The sequence below is a fragment of the Lasioglossum baleicum genome, chromosome 13, assembly GCF_051020765.1.
Source record: "Lasioglossum baleicum chromosome 13, iyLasBale1, whole genome shotgun sequence".
Lineage (NCBI taxonomy): Eukaryota > Metazoa > Arthropoda > Insecta > Hymenoptera > Halictidae > Lasioglossum > Lasioglossum baleicum.
In genome coordinates, this window is record NC_134941.1 from 14,105,970 (window position 1) to 14,128,969 (window position 23,000).

The 23,000-nt window shown below is 41.0% G+C and overlaps 1 protein-coding gene across 1 annotated transcript; it reads left to right on the plus strand.

Annotated features, from left to right (window-relative positions):
* Positions 1 to 277: 277 nt before the first annotated feature.
* On the plus strand, positions 278 to 22,949 carry LOC143215241 (uncharacterized). Its single transcript, XM_076437199.1, has 5 exons — positions 278 to 4,350; positions 4,425 to 4,572; positions 5,465 to 5,632; positions 7,775 to 8,053; positions 9,113 to 22,949. Exons 3-4 carry the CDS (start codon positions 5,473 to 5,475, stop codon positions 8,035 to 8,037), a joined length of 423 nt encoding a protein of 140 aa, XP_076293314.1. The 5' UTR covers positions 278 to 4,350; positions 4,425 to 4,572; positions 5,465 to 5,472; the 3' UTR covers positions 8,038 to 8,053; positions 9,113 to 22,949.
* Positions 22,950 to 23,000: the final 51 nt, after the last annotated feature.

Sequence of the window (23,000 nt, forward strand, 5' to 3'; positions counted from 1 at the left end):
ATGTTTATAACAATTCCTTTTGCCAACGATGTGGAGAGGCACTCCCTTGGCTATCTTGCCATTTAATTTTTTACACAAGTATTTCAGTATTTATATATAGATAATAGATAATACCGAGAGCGTTTTTGTTTTAAAATGTGACCGATTCTAATAGACGTCGATGATTTTAATCTTCGTTATCCTATAATTTTATTTGAGACTTTATAACAATTTTCCGTTTAATCTCCGACTTAAATTCTTTTCAAATCACTGTGAATCATATTTTCATTTAATTCTTATCAAAGTGAACGAATTACTGTTTGATTGCATGTACACGAATGCGTAGAAAGCAGTGCTTTTATCTTTAAAAATTCATCCGAACTTTGTTATACTTTCTGTTGAATCGTGTCCGATACAAGCTCATATTATAAATAAAATAAATTCAGCTTATTATACCCATCAAAATTATCAACAATTCATATCTACAACACAAATTATTTACACGTCTAGAAAGGAAAAATGTGACGTTGACATTTTAAACAATGTATATCCGGAGAAGTGGAAACTTGTGCTTTTCCGCTTGCAATGTCCAGAAACAAAATAAAATATTCATTTTCCGTGAGATATTGTTTAAAATGTCAGCGTGTGTTACTCAGTAATTACAGATTAGAATTAAACAACAGCGAATATTAACATTCTTCTTAATTAGAATTGATCCCACAAAAATTGATTTTTCAAACAGGAACGACGAACATTTCGGGGCTTGAAAATCGCAAATTACAACTCGAAGGAAAATTCCTGCGTTTGCTTTGCCAGGAAATCGTGAATTTTGTTCGTGCTCTTTAACGATCGTCTCTCTAGGGGTTCGCTTTCCGGTAAACTTTCGAAAAATCGAACGAGAATATTTTTCGTTCTAATTTTAACTTTAACTTCAGTTCTTAATCAGGAATCTGAATTTGCTTTTGTATTAATTTGACAATGAACTTCTAATTTTTCGAGGCATTCTAGATGCAACAAAAGTCTCCGATTCTATTTTCTAACACCTGTGATTTCTGTCTCAGGTGTTTAAAGGAAAAAATGGTGGATGATCGACGCAGAATGTGGAAACTGTTGTTCACTAATTTATCAAATGATTATTAATCGATGCTTTCCTGCATTCTGGATGGAACTGGAGTCTCGGAATCTATTTTCTAACACCTGTGAATTCTGTTACAGGAGTTCAAAGGAAGAGAGAATGTAAGATGGACGCGCAATGTGGGAACAGGGGATTGGCGAGTGAGTCTAGCCGCGAATTTGCAATAAAGATGGTAGGAATCTTGCAGATTCAACATTCAGAGTCATGGCCGTAAATGGTTTTGAGGAGAAAGGTGCGCGAGGTGAGGTAGTTTTTCTTAAAACCGGTAGGAACACTTTCGGGGAAGTGAAATTTCCATTATCCCCGCGATTTAATGGTTCGCGTGTTACGGGGAATCGATCCCGCTTTCGAACGATGGTTACACAATTGTACTGGTGACACCGAATTTCAGTAGGATTTGTAATCAACAGATTTCTCCTCGGAAAATCGTCTCGATGAGCTTTAAATAATTACTGGACATTTTCGAAGCGGAAGATCTCGATAAGATCAACAGGAAGAAAGAAGCTGGTCTCGAGGAGTTCTCATTACAAAAGGGTGAAGGTGATTGATTAACGGAGCCGGCCCGATGATTAATGGGACCGTCGAGGCAAGACAAGACTTTAAACAATCCCCTAAAAATTGTCCCAACAAAACCATCCCCTTGCCGACAACTTTCTGTTCGCTGAACCAGCGCGAAGCTTACTGTTTACGTCTCAAATCACATTAAAACGGAACGTATAGCTTTTATAAGAATTGCTACGTACGTAAAAAACAGAAAAATTAATATCTGCATTCGAGATCTTCGGACAATCAGGATTCGAGGGTTTTTCTTCAGAAATTAAATTTCTCCAAGGAATCCCATTTTTAGAAATTGCTAGGTACGTCAAAAAAATTCATTTCTGCATTCGAGATCTTCGACAATTAGGATTCGGTGGTTTTTCTTCAGTAATTAAAGTTCTCTAAAAAATCCTACGCCCCCGATTAGCCTAAATCGTGAATCAACTTGCCACTGCGTATACCGATTAAACATTTCCAAGGTACAATGGCTTTTTATTTTTCGATACAATTATCTTCAGATTTCTGATAAGAGGTCACCCTTTGCTCCAGAGGAATAAAGTGCGGGGACAACAATTTCTTCTTGTTTTCACAGGTCCCGCGCGGGATCCTCGAGATCAACATGATTAATTAGAGAGCTCGACTGCGCCCTTTTTAGCCGGGTTCTGGGTTAGGGTGTTATCCGGAGCGATCGAAGGCGCGCAACAAGTGTCGCGGCGAGTTTCTTCTCTCGGATGGAAACGCGCTCTGATCACTGAGAATTCCATTTACAGAAGCTGAGACCGAGGCGATGGGAGATACGGGCTAGGTGTCCGAGAAGGTCTGGGTTAGGTTCGTGCAGATGAGCTCTAATCGAGCAGGGCAAGACCGGAAACGTGTCCGGATGCTGTCTAACCGCTGCGACTCTCTAATTCGTCAAGCTAGCTTTTCGTTGATTCTTCAGGTAATACCACGTAAATGTCCGATGCTCCTTGGTTACCTTGTACAATCGAAAATGCACTTCTGAAATCTATTATCGGTTCGTTGCGACACATTTCGAACGAGTTTCGAATTATTTATGAATATTCATTCTGGCTGGAACTTCCAACAATGAGGATATTGGAGCTAAATAAAATTATTTACTGTTCTCAGGACCTTCTGGGATCCATTCATTGTTTCCTGAACAGCGTGAATTTTCGAAAATATTGTCCTTTTGCAGCCAGGTAGCAAATCTATCTCTCAGATCGTGCGAGAATGGTCTCCACGCTACTCGGATCACGGTGACGACAGTCAGCAAATAAAATGCACTCGTTCTCCGGAAGATTTCCTTTTGATCGCCATTTGGTTTTTATGTGGCTGTCTTTTACGAGCTCCACACTCGGTAAATTCTCGATCGGGACCGCTGTTAACCCGTGAGAAATCGAACACATTGCCCCGCGAACGCGTTGTTCAGGAATTCGAAAAAATTGTTGCTCCTCCTCGACGAAAATCCCTTTCCTTACAATTACTGGAAATTAAGGAGTACCGAAAATTCATCTACATTCGCAGGGGAAAAGTCGCGAATCGCAGAACATTTTCGACGATTCCGCCAACATGAAGATGTTGTTCGGCACGCAGAGGGTTGTTTCTCAAGTGATAAAGAAAGCAACCACCTTTAGCCGGTGCCTGACCTCTGCAGCTTGATTAAACGCGTCTTGCAAGTTGCAATAATTGCGGGGCCTTGTGAAAAATTCAATGGTCGGTTAGGTCGTCGAGCAGCTGCGCCTTGAATTTTCCACACCGACGTGGGTTCAAGAGGACGCGCTGCTCCACTGCGATTAGGTTCATCGGATGGACCAAGAGAAATACTTCCGACAATCGAGAGAGACGTTAGCAATAAATTGAAGTTATCCTTTTATAGAATTCCCAACAACAGTTTCTTCAACAAAGGATTTCCGAGGGAAATCTCAGACAATTCTTAACATTTTTATGCCTGAAATGTAAATTAATCTGTTAGTTCACTATTCTGCTATTTGTCTGCAAAAATTTTAGGGTGTAAAACATTTGTTGCACTATTTCATTTGTATTCAATTAATTACTGAACGCATTTAATATTTTAATGAACCACTGAAAGTATCGTACGATATAAGATTAAGAAAATCATGTAAAATGGAAATATTTCAGTCCGAAGAAAAGTTCGGTTTTCGAATTAGAACAGCTCCGAGTGCGAAGGGTTGAATCAGAAACAGCGAGATCAAGGGGTGGGATTTTTGGACGGCCATTATGACAGCGTAGAGACGACGACGTCACCGATGCATCCTGGTCGCCTAATTCGTTCCGGGGGCGGCAAAAATGGAGACGGTAAGAGGTAAAATCATCGCGAATCAACGAGGAGAGGGTACGGCGAGCCGTCGCGCGATTGGTCGCCGTTAGGGGTGTCTGAACACTTCGTGGGTGGTTGGGCGCGAGTATATAAAGCGTTTCACGGATCATGCTACATCGCAGTCGCTCTTACGTGTTGCTTGATCGCCGGTTCCGGGAGTCTTCCGCGAGAGAACAACACCCGTCGAACTATCCAAACTTCACCGCGTGTTCCGGTTTCCATCTCTTATCTCACCCGGTGAAAAATCTCCTTTCGCGAACCGATCGATGCGCAACAGGCTGGAAAATGGTCCCCATTGCCCGCCGGAGTTTTTCGTGACCGTGAGAACCTGAAAACTAACTGGATACGGATAAGGCAACAGGTAAAAGACAGGCTGCGAGCGATTTTGTAGACAAGAGTGCTACGATCGATGATCTACAATCGATTTCCTTCCAGTCGGCCGGATTTAATAAGCACGAAAAGTAAATTACCGTTTCCGAGGGTCGTTCGAACGTGTCCGAGTTGGTAGAGTCGAGGAAGACGTTCTCGCTGGAAAGAATCGCCGAGAAAATCGCGAAGTCGAGCCCTCAGTTCGTTTTAAGCGGTAAATATCTGAAAATTGTCGACGTTTTTTGTTGTAACGAAGCTTCTTTAACCCTCCGCGAACCAGGTGAACAGAAGTCACACATTTTATTAGCATGTTTCCTAATTTAACACTTTTTAAACCGCTGAGGTTAATTTGTCCTGGTTCGCGGGGATTAAATCAAATTTTTAGTAACTGTATTCGAACTGTTCAAGCGTGGGGAATGAAAGAGTTGCACGGGGATGATTATGTAAATTTTTTAGGATCGGGGTGGTAAAAATAATTGGGTGTGAAATGGAAAGTTCACTTAGGGTTGCCAGCTAAATGGGGACTAAAAAGTGTATGTGGCACGTGTAAAGAAAGAGTCGGGTGATGGGGACCTATTATGTAGAATTTTGAGGGATACCCAGAGGATTCTATGAATTCTCGAGTGTGTAAATTTTTTAGGATTCGGGGTGGGAAAAATAATTGAGTGTAAAATAGTTTGCTTAAGGTTTGCCAGCTAAATGGGGAGTAAAAAGTGTCTCTGGCACGTGGAAAGAAAGAGTCAAGTGACGTGGTGGATCAATTATGTCAAATTTCGAGGGTGAAAGAATTTGTAAGCAGATATGAGAAGATCGCTTAAGGGTTGCCAGCAACGTAAAAGATTAAAGATAGCTTCTCAGACATGTAGAAGATCGTATAAATTTTTTAGGGTAGCTGGTAAAACAAATTGCAAGCAGCTAAATGATTAAGTACGAATGAGAACGTCCAGTTAAGGGTTGCTAGGAGGTTGAAGATGGTGGAGTACTTCTAAAGTACGTGGAATGCAAGAGTCGTGCATGGGGACCAATTATGTGGGTTTAGGGGTTGAGTCTGTGGAAAGATGGCAGTCGACTGGTGAAAATATTTGGACACATTTCGGTTTCTGCAGGTTGGAGGATGCTCCCTCGAAGTAGAAAGGTTCAGTCGGTGCCGTGCTTCGGGAGCGTTGAATTCGTGACGTGTGTGTGGATCGCGTGTGCTCTATTAACCCTTCTGGCCTCTGCGGAGGGTTTCCACATCCTCACCCGGTACGGGAAGCGACATGAACCACATGCGGGTAAGTCACGAGACCTCCTCTGATTTACGACTTCCCGCCCTCATAATTAACAATTACAGAATCTCCTGGTGGAATCCGACTTCTTACCACAATGTTCCCAAAAATTGATATTTGACAATAGCTACTTCAACCCCCTTCCCTTTTTTCTTGAATCCTCTCTGTTTGTTAGCTTTTACCGCGTCTAAGAGAACAACAACAATTTTTCGAAGTCAAGCCCTTCGGTAGATTGGCCTTTTGCCAGGGGTTGCTTAGTAATTCATAAAACAGGTGCTTTAAATATTCAACGCGTTTCATAATTGCAACGCTTCAAAGAAGAATCATCCCGCGAGCAATTGGCCACGCGCCCTCCAGTATAAAAACTTTCATTCCACTAATTGACACGGCATGTGGAACAAAATAGAGTACGAAGTTCTTTTGCTGAGGAACCAACGACGACTATTTCCGTGGATTATGGAATTAAAAATAAATCTGCCTGTGGGACCTGCTCCCAGTGGGAGAGCTAAAAATAGTTGACAAACAATGGTTCATTTTTTGAAAATCATCTCTGAAAATGCAGATTTATACTGTTGGAATTAGGCATAAATTAAAATTGTAATTCCCTTGGCTAATATTTTGTTTTTTGATCATCTCCGTTAATTTTTCTCATTCGTTATTTTCGTTTGTCCTCCTCCTTTGCATCTCATCCCCTCGTTTAAACATACTTCCTTCCCTCGGACGAATCTGCCATAAATCATTTAACCCTCCCACTGTCTCCAGGTCAACGCGACCCTGTAAAAATTATTTAAATTTCCAATATGAGCTTTCAAACGAATTTTATATATTTTATGTATTGGGGGGCAATTACGAGTCAATCAATTTTCCAATTATTCCTTTATTCCAAATATATTTTTACAGACGTGATCAGCTGAAAGCGATGTGAGGATTAATAATTGTTATTAGATTGCAGAGTTCGATAAAATTTTCTCTTCTGCGTTGATAGTTCGAATGAAACAGCAAGAACATTACAGATTACATTACATTATGATAACGACTATTATCGATATTATCGTGATATTTAGTGTTGCGTTTGTGGACCATATTGCGTTTCGAGCGTTCGATATAACAATGGTAGGTGTCCAGTAATTTTCGTTGGCTCGGACTTTCGCCGTTTGTTCTCTAATCAGAAGGATTGCGGTGGTTCGCGAAACGGTGTCCTTCAATTACTTCGTTTCCGGTTCCTGGTCGACGGAATTCTTCCGCGAACCAAATCCGAACAGAATCCTACTGTGGAAGGGAGCAAACCCTTTTTTTCGTCGCCTTGGGCGGTCTGTAATCGTGCGACAATCCGCGGACTGTTCCCAATTAAAGAAGTTCCTTCTCTTCCGGTTCGAAGATCGGCTTTCCTTCTCGCGTGTGTAATTCGCAGTCGCTCCGATGGTCACGCCCTTTCAGCTCTGATTTATCGGGGTGATTAGCTACCGGTTCCCGAGAAACCATAACAAAGGGTTTGGTCTTACCGTTCTGTAATTACGCGCGGAATATTCTACGCCACGAGTCGGCCGCCCACCTCTTTGCAAGTTGCTCTTCAAGATGTTCGCGGGAGTCACAAGTTCCAAACGACACTGTTTCGGACACGAGATGAAATTCACTCAATTTTCTCAAATACTATTCACACGATGAAGACCTGCAAAAGGTTGAATTTGATTTGCAAAAGGTTGAAACTGATTTGCGAAGGGGTGTATTTGCAAAAGGGTAAATTTGGAGTGTAAGACCTGTAAATACAATACTTTATTTGCAAAAGGGTGAATGCGGAGTGCAAAACCTGTAAAAATACTTTGCATATTTGTAGAAGATTGAATTTGATTTGCAAAAGGGTGAAACTGATTTGCGGAAGGGTGAATTTGGAGTGCAGAACCTGTAAAAATACTTTGCATATTTGTAGAAGGTTGAATTCGATTTGCAAAAGGGTGAAACTGATTTGCGGAAGGGTGAATTTGGAGTGCAGAATCTGTAGAAACACTTTATTTGTGAAAGATTGAAATACACATAGATTTTCGAAAGGGTGTATTTAACTTGCAGAAGGGTGAATTTCGTCAATTTTTTATTTCCGTTTCTGTCAGCCTGAGAGAAAAGTTTAAAAAATGGCGCCGTCTTGGTTCGCAGGTTCCTTGATCTGGTCGAGGTATGGTCGCAGCGACGGTTCCCAAAATGTAGGCATGCCGTTGCCAAAATTGGTGGAGGTAGTTCCGAGGGAGAATCGATTCTACCTGGGCAGGTACGGTAAACGATCGTCTCCAGATTATCGAACCGTCTCTTCTGTGGATCGATTCAGCGCGGTCCTGGGCTTCATGGGTCATACCGGACACGTCTCGTTTGATCGAGAGCTCGACGCCAACCAGGGCAGCGATCCAGAGTTTCTGTCATAAGGTTATCAGTCCTTCAGTAAGTACCTACAAAAGGAAAACGAGCAATCGATCAATCAATCAATAGAAACACGACTAATTTGTGAGACTTCCAACAGAATATATTTAATTCAGAGAAATAAAACACAGTCGAACAATTATTACAGCCTGAAATGATTATTGTCGTGCTTGTAAGTAGACTGCGAAGGATCTTTAGTAGATTGTTTCTCGAATGATTTTAAATAGAATGTTATTTTTTTAATAACGAAGCAATTTGTATCAGTAAACGAAGGATATCCGAGTCGGTTTAGAATAGTCTTCACTTATTAATGGGATCGATCCCGTTCTTGTTCTGGCATTGAAGTCACTGCTAACCTAGAAAATATAATTCTATATACGCCGAGGTATTTATCGAGTTTAATTGCGTAGCAACGTACGCGCGGCGTCCCATTAAGAACTTCAGAGTGAAAGTTAATAAAGCCTTTTCTTCCATTTAACTACAACTTCATATCGAACACCTGCTTGGACTCGCAAAACATTCTGTTATTCCACAATGATTATTGAAACTAACAAGTATACATATATAATTATCTATATTTGTTTCGAATTATACTGCAAGAACAGTCACTTCCTTTCCCTAGAACTCTTTTAAACAAACCATCGAATTTCACAAAATTTTATTATTCCGAGAAGAGTTCGATGCAGTTCTATTGGTAAAATTCCTCACGCGTTCAACATTTCAATTAGCAAGGGCGCCGTCTGCGACGTGCAATCAAGTTCCAAGCAATTTTCTAAATTTGTCGCAATTAATTTATCGGATTACAAAAATGATCCCCTATCGCGCGATGTCTCGAATTACGAAATTGCGACGAATTGTGTCACCGTATAGCATCGATAAGGTTCTAATAAGCGGTTGAAAACTCTACCGTGACCCGTGATCGATCAGGGGTGGTTAATCTTCCTCGAAGGGGTAGCAATACCTACCACCCCTTCAGGATAAAGCAAAAAGAACCACCGGTAAATAGATCCCTTTTGAAGTATCGACAACGACTTCCCAGTGGATGATCGGCTCCCGAAGTCTCTTTATCTTTTTTTCCAGATATCTGCAAGGACTCGGTAACTGTTCTTCCGCAAACGATATGAATCCGGGAGGGGAAGAGGGGCGTGGGAGGATCTACGAAAAAGAATGTTTCATTGTAACAACATTAACGAAAGATATCGATTCACGCGGAGGAGGAAGAGATAAGCTTCGGAATCCATTTTTCATAAACTAGAGCATCGATTTTTTCCGGCGACTGTATCTAAACCTTTAACTATGTGTGCCCATAATTGTGGAAGTGAAAATTAAAAAAGAAAACTGACAATGAGTTTATCAGTTATTTCAACGTCATTTTTACGATATTGTGAGAAATGAATCGTCAGATAGTGCTTGTTATTTCAACATTATATGGAGTTCATTTAATGTTAGTATGCTTTTCCTTTAAATATCTCGAAAGAAGAAATATACGGGCATAATTATGGGCACATTTCATCCTAGATGTTCGCCGATCGTTTCTGTTGCTTTTCCGATAAACCGAATCGCTTTTCACTTGATTTTTTCCGGCGGTATTATTAGATCGAAACTATTCCCGCAGTTAGGTTTAATGAGTGTCGTTCAGACAGCTTTTCGAAGTGCGTAGGACTGCGATAATCGCCGCTGGTTCCAGTTTTATGTTCATGTTCTCGCGTACGATTTAAAAAAACTGGAAAGTAGTTTCGATACATCCTGCGATCATTTTACGAGATTCACTGTGGATCTGCTATGTTGGAATATTTGTTTATTCACACGTGAATAGATGAAGTGTAATTTTGTTCTTCCTCCTGTTTCGTTCGTGTTTAAGAAACGTTCATAATCCATTATTCGGTTACGTTGTTTCGCCACGTTCATTTCAGAGAAGAGTGCGCATTGTTATGTAATTTGCAGAGGAGATTCATGAACTTTTTTTATTGTTGTTTGTTTAGTAAAAAAGTTTTGTGGCCAGATAGACCGTCTCGTGGGACGAACATGCGTTTTTCCAACGCGTTGAACGCGGCGTCATTATTTTTGCAAAAGTCTCGCCGGCTGCTAGTGACACAGGTCAACGATTGGTCGGCCCACCGGGAAATTCTTCTCCTCTTAACTTTGCGTTTCCCATTTGCTCTTCGTTCTGTCATCCATTTGCAATCTCCTCTACGACACATTTAGTACGTCGATTAACAATTTTACTAAAATTTTCTTTATTTAAATAAATTGGCAAGCCTCTCATTTCTCTCTTCCTCTTTCGATTATCATTTCTTCTGAAATTGTATCTACGCACAATAAAATTCTTCGTTTTTATAGAACGTTTCTCCTTTTTTTTAATAAAATTCCATCCTATTTCTGGAACGTTCATTTTTGTCTGTTTTTTAGTTGCAGTTGCTTCTGCCAGCTCTTCACCGAGTTACAACGATATCTGTTCAAAAGTTCGCCGTTTCTTTTTTCGATACGAAGTTTTCGTTCTTCTTAAAGTTTATTTACTTTCCTTCGAGTTTTCAAAATTTCCTTTATTTAACGGTCGCGAGTTTTCAGCCCTTACGTTTCTCCTGTCCCCGTTATTTGAAATTTACACGAAATTCGATGCACTCGAAGCTATTTTAACTGGAAAATGAAGCGTTTCTTCCGATCTAGAATAATCTCAACATGTTTAATAATGTAAACAATATTTTGAATAATGCTGCAGGAATTTTTAGAGTTAATTGTCTAATTTTCGCGGTCCAAGTTCCATCGTTTTCTTCGTTACTGACTGAGGTTTTCCAGCGGCGTCCCATTGTAATCGGCGACAGCAACAGGTACGCTCAGCGTTCGATTGCCTCGTTTAGGGTATCTTTTAGTTTGAAAACGATGTCGAGAGTTCCGTTTCCGTTCGAATGGAATCGCGGGGAGGTGATAACAATAAACGTTTAATTTCCGGTTTTCCGGTCGGACACGCAAACAAACGGCGCGCGGAAAACACGAGTGAAAATCGTTTACCAAACACACACTCTACTATATTTTCTTCTGTGTTTTCTCTTCGGTGTTCTACGTACATACCTGTTCCTCCTCCTCCTCCTCCTTCTTCTTCTTCTCCTCGTCGCGGCTGTTCCTACTATTGTTCCTCGAGTTAACAGCGTATCAACTATCCTCAAGTCGAGTAATATAGTCACGTGAATGTATGCTAAATAAACGGTGAATTTATTCCGTAACAACGACGACATTTTTTTTACCATCTTGTCATCTTTGCGAAACACAAACGAAATATGAATTTGAATGAACGAAGCGTTCGTTCGATTCTGATTAATTATTGAACGAGCTCTTGTTGGTAGACAATGGATTTTATGCATTTATGACAGAAATAAGTAAGCGTAATTGAAAACCGTGAAAACATTAAAAGAATTTAAGCATGTTGTTGTATTGCTTTCAATCTATTACAGGTTTTGCACTCCGAATTCGCCTGTTTGCAAATCAATCTCATCCTTTCGCAAATAAAGTATTTTTAAGTAAGTTTTTGTAAGAAAAATCGGATGTTTATGCATTTCCAATTTGTCTAGACAAATTTTAAGAAAGTGGAAATAAATGAAATTCTGTTTTTAATGAGAACAGGCATTGTAGATCTAAAACAAATAAAAATTGTACAAAATTCGATCGAATTTTATATTCTAGCCTTCCTTGAAAATGTGCAGAAGCTATAAATGCATAAAGATCCGCAGTCTAGTAATTATCAATTCATTAATTTAGTAATGTATGAGAACAGTGTGTAGATATGTATATTCATTGTAGCCATTTTCTGATTAATAAACTTTGAAAATGAAAGTATCTACATATGTATTTATTGAAGCGGATTGAGAATCGAGTCTTGTGTTTCCCTCGCAGTAATGACACCGTTCGCGCGTGTGTCTGAATAGATAATTAATTTAATCTAAGTAAATAAGTATTGAATTTTAAATATTTTTGATGGGTGAAACTGATTTGCAAAAGGGTGAATTTGTAGTGCGAAACCAGAGTTGGAGTTATTGTGTACAATTAAAAAAGGTAATCATTGAAAAATGGACGGTTGATTCAATCGGTTAATGAAGTTAATCGCCATACGGTCTATCCATAAATTGTAATAAAGGAGGGAGATAGAGACAGAGAGCTGAGATGGAGAATTGACAGAAATACATATGTATATCTCAACAAAAACTCAGTTAACATTTTTTTCAGTATTCATACAGTTTTGATTCCGTATTTAATTTCGAAGTTTGAGAAGTTAACCATATTAATCAATTATCTGATTGACGGAAGGTCCAGGAGGTAAAAGCGATATGTTCGATCGAGTTCACCGGCGGAACGACTCGACTGGCATCGCGATATCGATTACGAAGTGCGCGGCGCCTCGCGTCGAATGCCGATGGGCCAATTAGAAACATGGACGCGTTCCATTCACTTTCGCCGATGAAAACGAGCAGAGAGCCAGCCGGTCCGACAGCCGGGCTTTCCGTCGAAAGCAATGAAAGTAAGATGACCGTAGTGTCAGAAGCCTGCCGATCAGAACTAACCGCTTCTTCTTCTTCTTCTTCGTTTTCTAGGACCCCGCCTGGTCGCGGTTCGAAGATTCCAACCGTGGAGCGCGTCTAACGTCAGGCCAATTAAACGGGCAACCGCCGCTGGAATTAACCAGAACGGGTCATTGAGTTATCCGAGACGAATGAGACAATGGCAGGCATCGATTAGAAAGTTAGAGAACCGGCCATGTCGATGTACATGTATGTACATGCACGCATACCCCCGCAAAAACTATTACTCGATGCTCCGGTCCGTGCATGGCACACGATGCTCCGGACCGAACAATTTAAACGCATCTTCGTGTAAATATTGCTTATTATGTGCAGTGATTCCCATTAATATTCCGGACGCTCTTAAAATAACGATAACGTCTTTAAAAACGCTGAAATGTGTGATCCAGATAATAATTATTTAAATCACCGGGCCCTCGAATTTCCAAATATTCATATTTAGATTGAAATTACTTTTTAAAAATGTTTGTCGCGTTTTGTACTGAATTGTTCTAGCTTCCCAAAAAGGTTCAAATCGTCTAGTTCAATATATTAATCAATATTAATATTAATATTTGATTTGAACTTTATTGGGAAGCTAGAACAATTGGTTTACTACACAACGTGACAAACACTTTTAAAATTGGAGGGCCTGGAGATCTAAATATTTAAGTACCTCAAACTTAGCACAACTCGGCACAACTGTTGAAATGATTTAATTCAACAAGCGGCGGGCTAACTTCTACGAGGCTAATTATTATCTGGAGCATACATTTCAGCCTTGCAAAAGATTTCGAGATGTTGATCCAACAAATTTTCGACAACTTTCACCGAAAGCGCTTCACTATGTTTAATCATGTGTTTAACGCAGAATCCTTCGAGTGTCTTATATCATAATTCGTCGAGATTTCACTCTAATGCGTGGATTATGTAACTCTTTCGAATCGCGTTAATATTCGTGGATTCACTAACTTTCCCTCGAGCTGATTATTCCGAATTTTAACCGAGTGAAATGATATCTCGAACAGCACGGCCGGTCTGGTCTACAATTAAAACAATTATTTGTGGAATTGTTTGTCTCGCAGAAAGGTAACAGTGTTCTTAGAAATTTCTTTTCGCTTTTCGCTATCACACATGGAAAGATCCGAAAATTATGGCTAGACAAAGCTGATTAGGTGAGACGGTAGTTAACAGATCGAGTGGCAAGGTCTTTAAAAGATCGTTTAATCCTATTTGGGACCTACTTTTGAGTCGGCCCCACAGAGGAGAAAGTAAGAGAGGAGTGACGGCGGTGGCGGTCGCGTGCTTGAGAAAGTAAAGTCTCGTTCACACGTAAGAAGCCGACCCGCGTTTTTACAGGCACTCACACATTACGCCGGAATAGGTTCGCGATTACCACATTTTAATTTTCTTCGGATTTCTGGGTCAAGGAAGGAGCCCATTATTCTTTTTCTCCCCGCTTTTTTCTCTCTCTCTCTCTCTCCTCTCCTCTCCGTATCTGGCTCGAAAGCTGAAAGCATAATCAGCCTGGCATAATCAACAGATGGTCGAAGTGTAACAGGTCCATTCGTTAATTGTCCCTCGGCAGGGGAATTGTCTTTACACGCCGGTAACTTCGATGAAACTGTACTTTCCTGTTGAATTCAACGTTGCCCTAACGGCCAGCATGTGTTCACATGATCAATATCACCTTTCCAACGTCAGTCAACGAGTAACCGAAGAACGTGTACGATTTTATACATTTATGCTTTATGAAAATGTCCAAAAAAGATTAAAATAGAAAATTCGATAGAATTTTGTACAATTTTCATTTGTTTTACATCTACAAAGGCTGTCCCAATTAAAAATTGGAGTTTATTTCATTCCACTTTCTCAGAGTTTGTCGACAAAAATTGGAAAATGCATGTATCATACGAATGAACAGGTGTAATTTGAAACAGTAGGTAGTTTAGATGAATTAAAAAATACTGTTGCATTATTTCCAGCCTACATATAAAACGCATCAAGAAAGAAAATCAATATCCATTTCACTCTAGTTTGTTGCAATTTAGCAGCATTAATTACGGTCGCATCGAAGCGCAATTAATTCCGCGCGCGTTGATGCAAATCGGAACTAATAACAACAACAACACATAGACCCGTTGCGACGTAAGCACGATTTGTTTTCACTTTTACAGTGATGTCACCCCAAACGTGACGATCGTGATTCACTGATACACTTTCCCTCTCAAATTCCTCATCTTCCACTGTATAATTTCACCCGTACCCTAACGCGAGTATAAATTCTCATAATCGATACAAAAAGAACGTCCTACCGAACATAATCAAGTCCAACATAACGTCCGACGTCCTTCTGTCTCTTCATTCCCACCGATTCAACCCGGAAAATGCATTCGAAACAATGTCGGCGGTTTTGTTGAACAGTTCAATGATTTTATTAGCGGAACGAACTCCTCGATAAACCGTTTCGTGCAAAATGACGGTCGATATGATCGGCACGGTGACCGTGTCGTTGATGCGTCCGATTCGAAAGTTGCGATTCGATGATAAATCGACGTTTACTGCCTCGACTTTAACTATCGCATCGGTTAACGAACCGCAATTACGACGAGATTGTGTTTTCCGGGGATTGATACGTTTCTCTGTCGCGAATATAATTAGAGTCACGTGAATGTTTCGTTACCAGTTGCCGCGCTGTGAGTATGCAAATCGTTTTGTTTCGATTATTGCTAGATTACCGTGGAGTTTATGCATTTACCGCAAAAATGGACAGGTGCAGTTCGGTTTTTGTTGCCGTTTTAATCGTTTGGAGATGATTCGATCGCGAACGAAATACAGAAGCGGCAAAACAGCCGAGAAATTGCTTTCTTCGAGGAGGAACGTCGAAATCGTGGCCCTAATTAGGAGAACAGTCGATAGAACGTGGAAGACCGGTAATTACGAAGTAATTATGCAGATACTCGGACGGTAATTAGACGATAGTCATAATAGGTAATTAGATAGGGCTGCAGTTTGATTGACTACGGTCGAATCTGATCGAGAAACAGGAGTACAATGAGATTGATAAATTGCGGTGATAGTGGTGTTCACGCGGCGTTGTTCTAGTTGTGACGTGAATTAATCAGCCTCGAAGTAGCACTCTCGATAATAGTAATATTTCGAAATGGTTCCGAGTTAATTTTACATATTCATTGAATTTTTATGCTTTTATATGTAGTTCACGGATTATGCAAATCGTTCGCGTAATAAAGGAATGTGTGCTAGTTATGAGAGTTGCATTAAAGCGGATGATATAAATGTTCGTAGATCTTCGTATCGAATAAATCATTTCTAATGATTTTTTAGCGAAGAACACGGTTCTAACAAGAGCGAGTAAGACACATTGGAGAAATTGTTCGGAGAGGTTTCTAATGAATTCACCATTAATTGACCATAAATTACTGATGTTTGAGGATTAAATAAATTACGAAAAACATTTCGAAAGACTTCCATTGAAGCTGCTTTCTTCGTCTCTTTGTTTTCTAAAAATGAACCACTGTGTACTAACGTTTGATCAGTGTTAGAACGATTTATCTACTTCTTGCTAGAAGCAGGTCCAGTCTCGAAGAATGCTCAGAACAATTTCCAACAAATTTTACCAAGAATAAGACCATCGATCGCAAACATTTAAGGTCAAGACGAGTGGCGGTGGTCGGCCAGAATAATTTCCAGCGAATTTTCCGCGCATACCTGGTGGAACACGTTCGCACTGGCCGGCGCGGCACGACGAAGGAAACATTGGACTTTCCAGTCCACGGAGAAAGTTATGCTCTAACGACTCTAGGCGGGTTTGGCCGCAGACTCGTCTGGATAAATAAAAGGTGCACCGATGATCCGGCGATCTTGCCAGCTCTACGACCCAGTTACTTTTTTCTTTGCCCGTGAACGCGCGCCGCGTTCCAACGGCACGGCATTTCGTATTATAGATCCATCCGCGCGTATACTTATCGTTGCTCCACAGTGTGAACACTCTCGATCTTAAATTACCGCATTATGCGTATCGCTGTTTCGCGATGTCGATCGTCCGCGCGATGGAAAACGATCACAGAACTCTCCACTCGGCAAATGCGATAGAAACCGATTCGAATGTCCCTGAAATCGCAGAAACGAATATCAGATTCACCGACCAGGCCGGTTTTCACCGGAGGATTTACAACAATTCCGTTGTACACGCGATTTCTACGATTTTCAGCTGTTCCTTTTCTTCTTTTCGGCCGCAACGAGTTTTTCGCCGGTTTGTTAGCTTATCTTCGATCGCGAGCACTCCACTTGCTGGATTTTTTCAGGCGATTATCATTACACGGGGTGCACGTGTACATATTTCATTGAGTTTCTAAGTAATTCGTTCATGAAAGTGGACTAGCCGCAAAGATCGAGGTTCGACACGCTAATTAAAACGGTTCGAAATGTTAATTTCTATATTTTCGTGGAGGCTGAGCTTGAACGATGCACATTCATCTCTCAATGCATCAAATTCCTATAGTACAAATTACAAATGTGAGAAATGCCTCTGGAATATCCGCAGTCCACATACTTAACCGAGAAAAACGAGTTGCAGCTCGCATTATCCGTGAAAATCCCGTTTCCGTTTTTCCGTGGTTGCATCAGACGATCCCCGATGACAAACACGTGACGCAACGTCGATCGAAATGGATCACGGATCGATCGATCCGGGAGCGACGACGACCGCTCTCGGAAAACAATTCCGCGGAGCGGCGATTCCCGGTCGCGTAATTGCTTTCGCCGGCGAAAACGTGCGCATACCGATTTATGCAAATCGCGGAATGAAACCGAGAGTCGCCGGACGTTCCTCGCATAATTACTCATATCCTCGTCCTCGAATTAGTCGTTCTTTTTCAACGTTCACAAAAATTGTCAAAAGTGTCTTCTATTCTTGTATTACTAAATAAGTCGTTGACAAATGTTTCTGGAGCTGAATTTTGCAACAGCACCTAGGCGTTTCGCAGTCGCGAATTTTTTCTCCCGTTTCTAGGTATCTAGGCGTCGCATGACAGTCTACAAAGCAAAGAAACACCATGTCTCGTGGGAAGCGTGATTGTTCTACTCGTCGACTATGTATCCCGCGCACCAGTTCGACGGTGTTCGGCGTCGCGTTGGTAATTAAAAGTGCGAAATTTATTTTCGACGACTATTGTTCCGTGGAACATTCCCAGAAAACCTTCCCCAGCCTGATTTCCTTCGGATTCTGACGTTCTCAGGTTAAGGTCGTACTCTTGTGCCAGACACACGAGGAAATGAATGGTGTTTCCATTCGGGCAAACCCATTTGCCAGTTTGTTTTCTCGTTTTGCCTCGCGGTCTGGTATTATGCCATTGACTCGAGTCGGTTTTAGCTCCTGACGACGTTCCTCCGCGGATGTTACACTTTTTCAAGGTGTTACGATATCCGAACTCCCTCTTCTTTAATTGTACGAATCATTTTCAACCGTTGCCATCTTCGTTCTTACGATGCAAGTCGAACTTTAATGAAGTCTTCACATATTTTCTAAACAAATTATTTTTTTTAAAAATCGATTTACTCTGAAAGATTCGCCATTCAAAGACACACGAATTGGATTTTGAAATTTTCAAGGCCTAGTAGTTTCAAATGGATTTTTCACCCCAACTTTGAGGGCTATTTTCACCCCCTTAACATGAACGTATCAAATATTCTTTTCGAGTTCTATATCACACCAAAATTTTATTAGAATGTGTCGGTTGTGTAATCTCCTTTGCGAGTTCTAAAGTTTGAAATTTTTGGAAACTGAGTTTGGCTGTCGAACTGTGCTCGTGGCACAGCGATGGAAATTACGCTCGAGGGAGAAAGAAGATGGCGGACAGAGCCGGCGCGGCGCGGCGGATAAGGCACGGGAAGAAATATTGTCGTAGGCGCAGCACGCCTCACAGAATTTTATCTAGAGACGCTTTCGCCCGGACGGTTTCGAAGAGGCAACGTCACTGAAATATCCACACGACTTCCTTCCCGTCGAACCAAGCGAACTCTTACTTTCTTCATCGATACACACTCGAATGTAACACGAATGGTGCCTGCACACTCCTTTGTAACACGCGTTGTCACGCAATGCGTGTCCGGCGTCACGCGTCCGGATGTTCCCCACCTCGAATCGAATATAACTAACGTTTCTAACACCTCGTGCAACGGCACCGATTAAAACGAACTCCGATTATAACTGCGATTAAAACGAGCCCGTCCACACGGTTTTCCTCCGGATCCACCGCACCGCGCGCCGTAGAACAATTACGGAATTACTGTTCGGTGTAATTGGGCCGGCTGCGGAATTTATCGGCGTTGCTGCGGACATTGTACACCATTTTCTACCAGTCCACAACGCAACTGCTCGAGATAAAGTCTGATCATTCTAATAGGTTGTGAAAATCCTTCGGATTGTTTATTATGAGATCTTCTTGAAAATTTTGTGGAATTGGTCTGAAATAATTTTTAACTGCTTGTAGGAATATTATTGTTTAAACGAAAATGACTTTGGCAGCCTTTTGTCTATGTAACAATTGTGTTCACAATTATGAAAGGAGAAGGGTAAACTTAGACCACTTTCATAATTATTTCAAGATGCATTTTATATTTTTCCAAGTTGAATTATTTTACTCTTCAAGTAGGGGATGCAGCCTTTTGTTAGCAGAATAGTTTGAACTATTTACACAGCAAATTTGAACTCGATAGGATTTTTTCCCGAGAAGTTACAACCATATTTGTTCATTCATTTGCCCAGAATTATGAAGGTGGTCCAAGTCATATTTCTTGTTTCGAGATATTTAAAGGAGAAGGATTCTGACACTAAATGAATGAAGCACTATCCAACGGTTCAATTTTGACAAAATCGTAAAGATTACATTGAATAAATTTCGTTGAAAATAAACTGATAAAGTGATTTCTTTTAAATTTTCACTCAGACCACTCTTTCACAATTACGGGCGCAATCACGGACGACTCGGAAATCCTTTGAAGCCAGGATATTCCGGCGAATTCGCACATCAACAACTCACCACTGGCATTTTCATTATTTAACGCAGGCGCTAACGAAAGGGGACGCCATCTCGATAAATCACGCGCGAGCTGTACGAAGAATCTAAATCGCGTCACCGTCGATTAGTAACCGTGCAAATGGAGCAAAAACACCATACTCTTCTCCGAAAAATAGTTACCTGTTGGGAGACACGTGGAGAATGGAATCCTAGTCGATCGCCCACGGTGGTTATCGATTATGTTCGAGAATTCCGTGAATTCTGTTGGCTGTCGCAACGAATTCTCCAGTTTTACGTCCCGGTCCTTGAACGGCCCTATCACTAAACCGGATGTGAACGTTCCGACGCGACGGTGCGGTGTGTTACGTGTGAGAAAACATTTGCACAAGGATATTACGCGACCGCCAATCGCACACGGACATTGTGATCGTTGGAAAAATCGATCCATTAAAACGGAACAGTTCCAGAGATTGCGAAGTCCGATTCATTCGGATCGAGATCCTTTTCCTCCGAATGCCTGGGAAACCCATTCGTTATGAAATCAGCTCTAATTATCTTTCTCATTTCTTTATTTATTTAGAACACTCTCGCTGCTCGAGGAACACGTTCGCGCACCAAAATATGGTTACACCACGAATTATTATTTAAGCGCCGGTGAAAGTGCATGACAAATCGGCATGGCGAACGTTTTTGGCAGGCAGAACACTGCCGAACATCTCTCTCTTCGCGTTGAAAATTCACCTGTCCCTGTCTCCTCCCAACCGAATACGTCACGAAGATCTACTTTGATTGGATCGAAGAAATCTCGAAACTGTCAGCTACAATTTCACCGAAGCTACTTCCTACTTCGCGTAGAAGTCGACGCGTTACCGTCAGACAAAGAACTTCTGACAGTTTTAAAAATGTGTGGGTGAAACTTTGGAAACAGTAGAAATCTTGTTCAAGTGTTATTTTCAATTTATCAAAGCTGCTCGTGACAGAATCCGATTTCTAGTTGGCTCCCGTAGCCTCGAATCGACGCAGAACATTTTTACTTTGCATGAAGCTGTTCGCAGTCTACTAATTATGGTTTAGAAAATTCTGGTTTTGCTGTGGAAGTGGCAGGCGATCGAAGAGACTGGCTTCTAGCTAACTTCTCTTAGCACGGACGCTGCAGAAGGGTGAAATTGATTTGCAAAGCCTGGATTTTCAGTTCATGAAGTATATTAAAAAAGAAAATAACTCCAGAGGCGTTTCGAGACGGACAGAGTGAGCGAGGAAGATGTATTCTCAATAAGCGACTTACGCATTAATAATATTACGAACAAGAAGCGAGGAATAAATTAATTTTCCCACGCGTTTTAACGTCGAATAATTAGCAACGGTTTACGAGGTAGAATGCGGACGAGTACATACTTTCCAATTACCCACACTCGGCTCGATTAGATATCGATTTCTTTCGCGCTTATGTATCTCCCCGCGGCCCATTTCCACGATCGACGCCGAAAAATCGACCGATTACACGGGTTTTCTCTTCATGCTCTTGTTCGGAGACACAATGGCCGGCATTTATCCTGCTCCTTTTCTTCTTTACAGTTAATGGCCTCGGTTAATTGTCCGAAATCGCTTCCAAGCCGCTCGAGGGAGCGTGCAGGAGCGAGCAAACCGTGCAAAATCACGGGGCCGAGACTTCTTCTTCGAAACCGGCTCGCGGAAGACACGTAGAAATTCTTTGTTCCGGTGATAATTACCTCACTCTTCGCTGTCTTGCCTCGGAAACGACGAGAGGAGCGAGATTTTTACAAGTTAACCCGATTATTCCATCTTTATTCATAAATCAATGAAAAAAAAACGAACGAACGTTTCGGAAAGAGTGAAACTACTGCTTTTACTTATCCTATTTTACTGTCCAAAGAATCGTAAAGCGTTTAATTTTCTCAGTTCGAAACGTTAAAATTTAATTAGAGTCGATATAAAGCTAATAAATTACAGTCAACAAGTAAGAGTCAGTGGCTTTTCGATGTAATTGTCTCGGAGAAGTTTCAAATTGATGATTTCTAGAAGATTTTATCGGCGATGAGTTTTGCGTTTCAGGAAGTGACCCGAGGCTGGGAGATCGATGGGTTATTAATGAGAATGCGATTGGCAGGAATTTTTTAAACACCGTACAGGAAGAGACATGAATGGACGTTTCGTTGTCGCATCAGAGTTTTAAGCGACGAACGAACATTATAACACGAGGGAAGAGCAGCGTGTCGGAAGATTGGGTCGTTTAATGGGTTGTCTCGCTCGTCGTTTGCCTACGCCGATGTCAATTTAACGAGAAACTTTCCACCCGCGCGACAAATAATAATTCAAACTTTCTTTCTCTGCGTTCGCCTCCTTCGAAGGAAGGATGTCGACACTCTCGGTGAACCTCGGGCGATCGTTTCTGTTTTACGCGATTGCCGATGCCTTCTTTTAGACGCTCCCACGCAGAACCCTCTCGTCGATTCATGCTTGTTACTTAAGAATGCCCAATTTGTTCGAATATTTCGAAGCCACTGGAGATTACCTTCTGATTCATCCGGTACAAGGTAAGAAGAAGAATTTCCAAGAACATCCGAAGAGATATTCTCTCTACCTGTTCCTTTGTAAGTTTCATATTTTTATTATTGAAATGATGAAGTTGCTTGCATGGAAATTGATTCGATAAATGTCTTTGTCCAAACAGATAAATTGCGATAAAAGTTGCACACAATCTAAATAAATGGAGCCTTGTCACTTTTGTAAGCTGAAATATTTTAATCGCTTCCAGAGGTTTAGTGTTAAATCTCCAAAAAGTGAATCAAGTTTTCCCCGAAACAGAATGCTCTTAATTCGAAAAATTGCAACTAATTTCCCCCAAAGAAAATGCTTTAAATTCCCAAAAGTGAACCAAGTTTCCCCCAAAACAGAATGCTCTTAATTCGAAAAATTGCAACTAATTTCCCCCAAAGAAAATGCTTTAAATTCCCAAAAGTGAACCAAGTTTCCCCCAAAACAGAATGCTCTTAATTCGAAAAATTGCAACTAATTTTCCCCAAAGAAAATGCTTTAAATTCCCAAAATTGAACAAAGTTTCCCCTCAAAATAGAATGCCCTAAATTTAGAAAATGAAACTAATTCGTACCACTGCCGGTCAAACGACCGGGTTCATATTTTTCATTTCACAATTGTTGAAATTACGAAGTTGCTTGCATTGAAATTGACTCGATAAAATATTAATGCAAGCAGACATTGTCATTTCTGTAAGTTGAATCGTTTCAATCGCTTTCATTGCTCGGTATGTTTAGCTTTAAAGATTTCAGATGATTCACAGAAGAGGATCGATCGAAGGACGCCGGTATCCTTCCGATCGTTCGATTTTCCCGTCGTAGG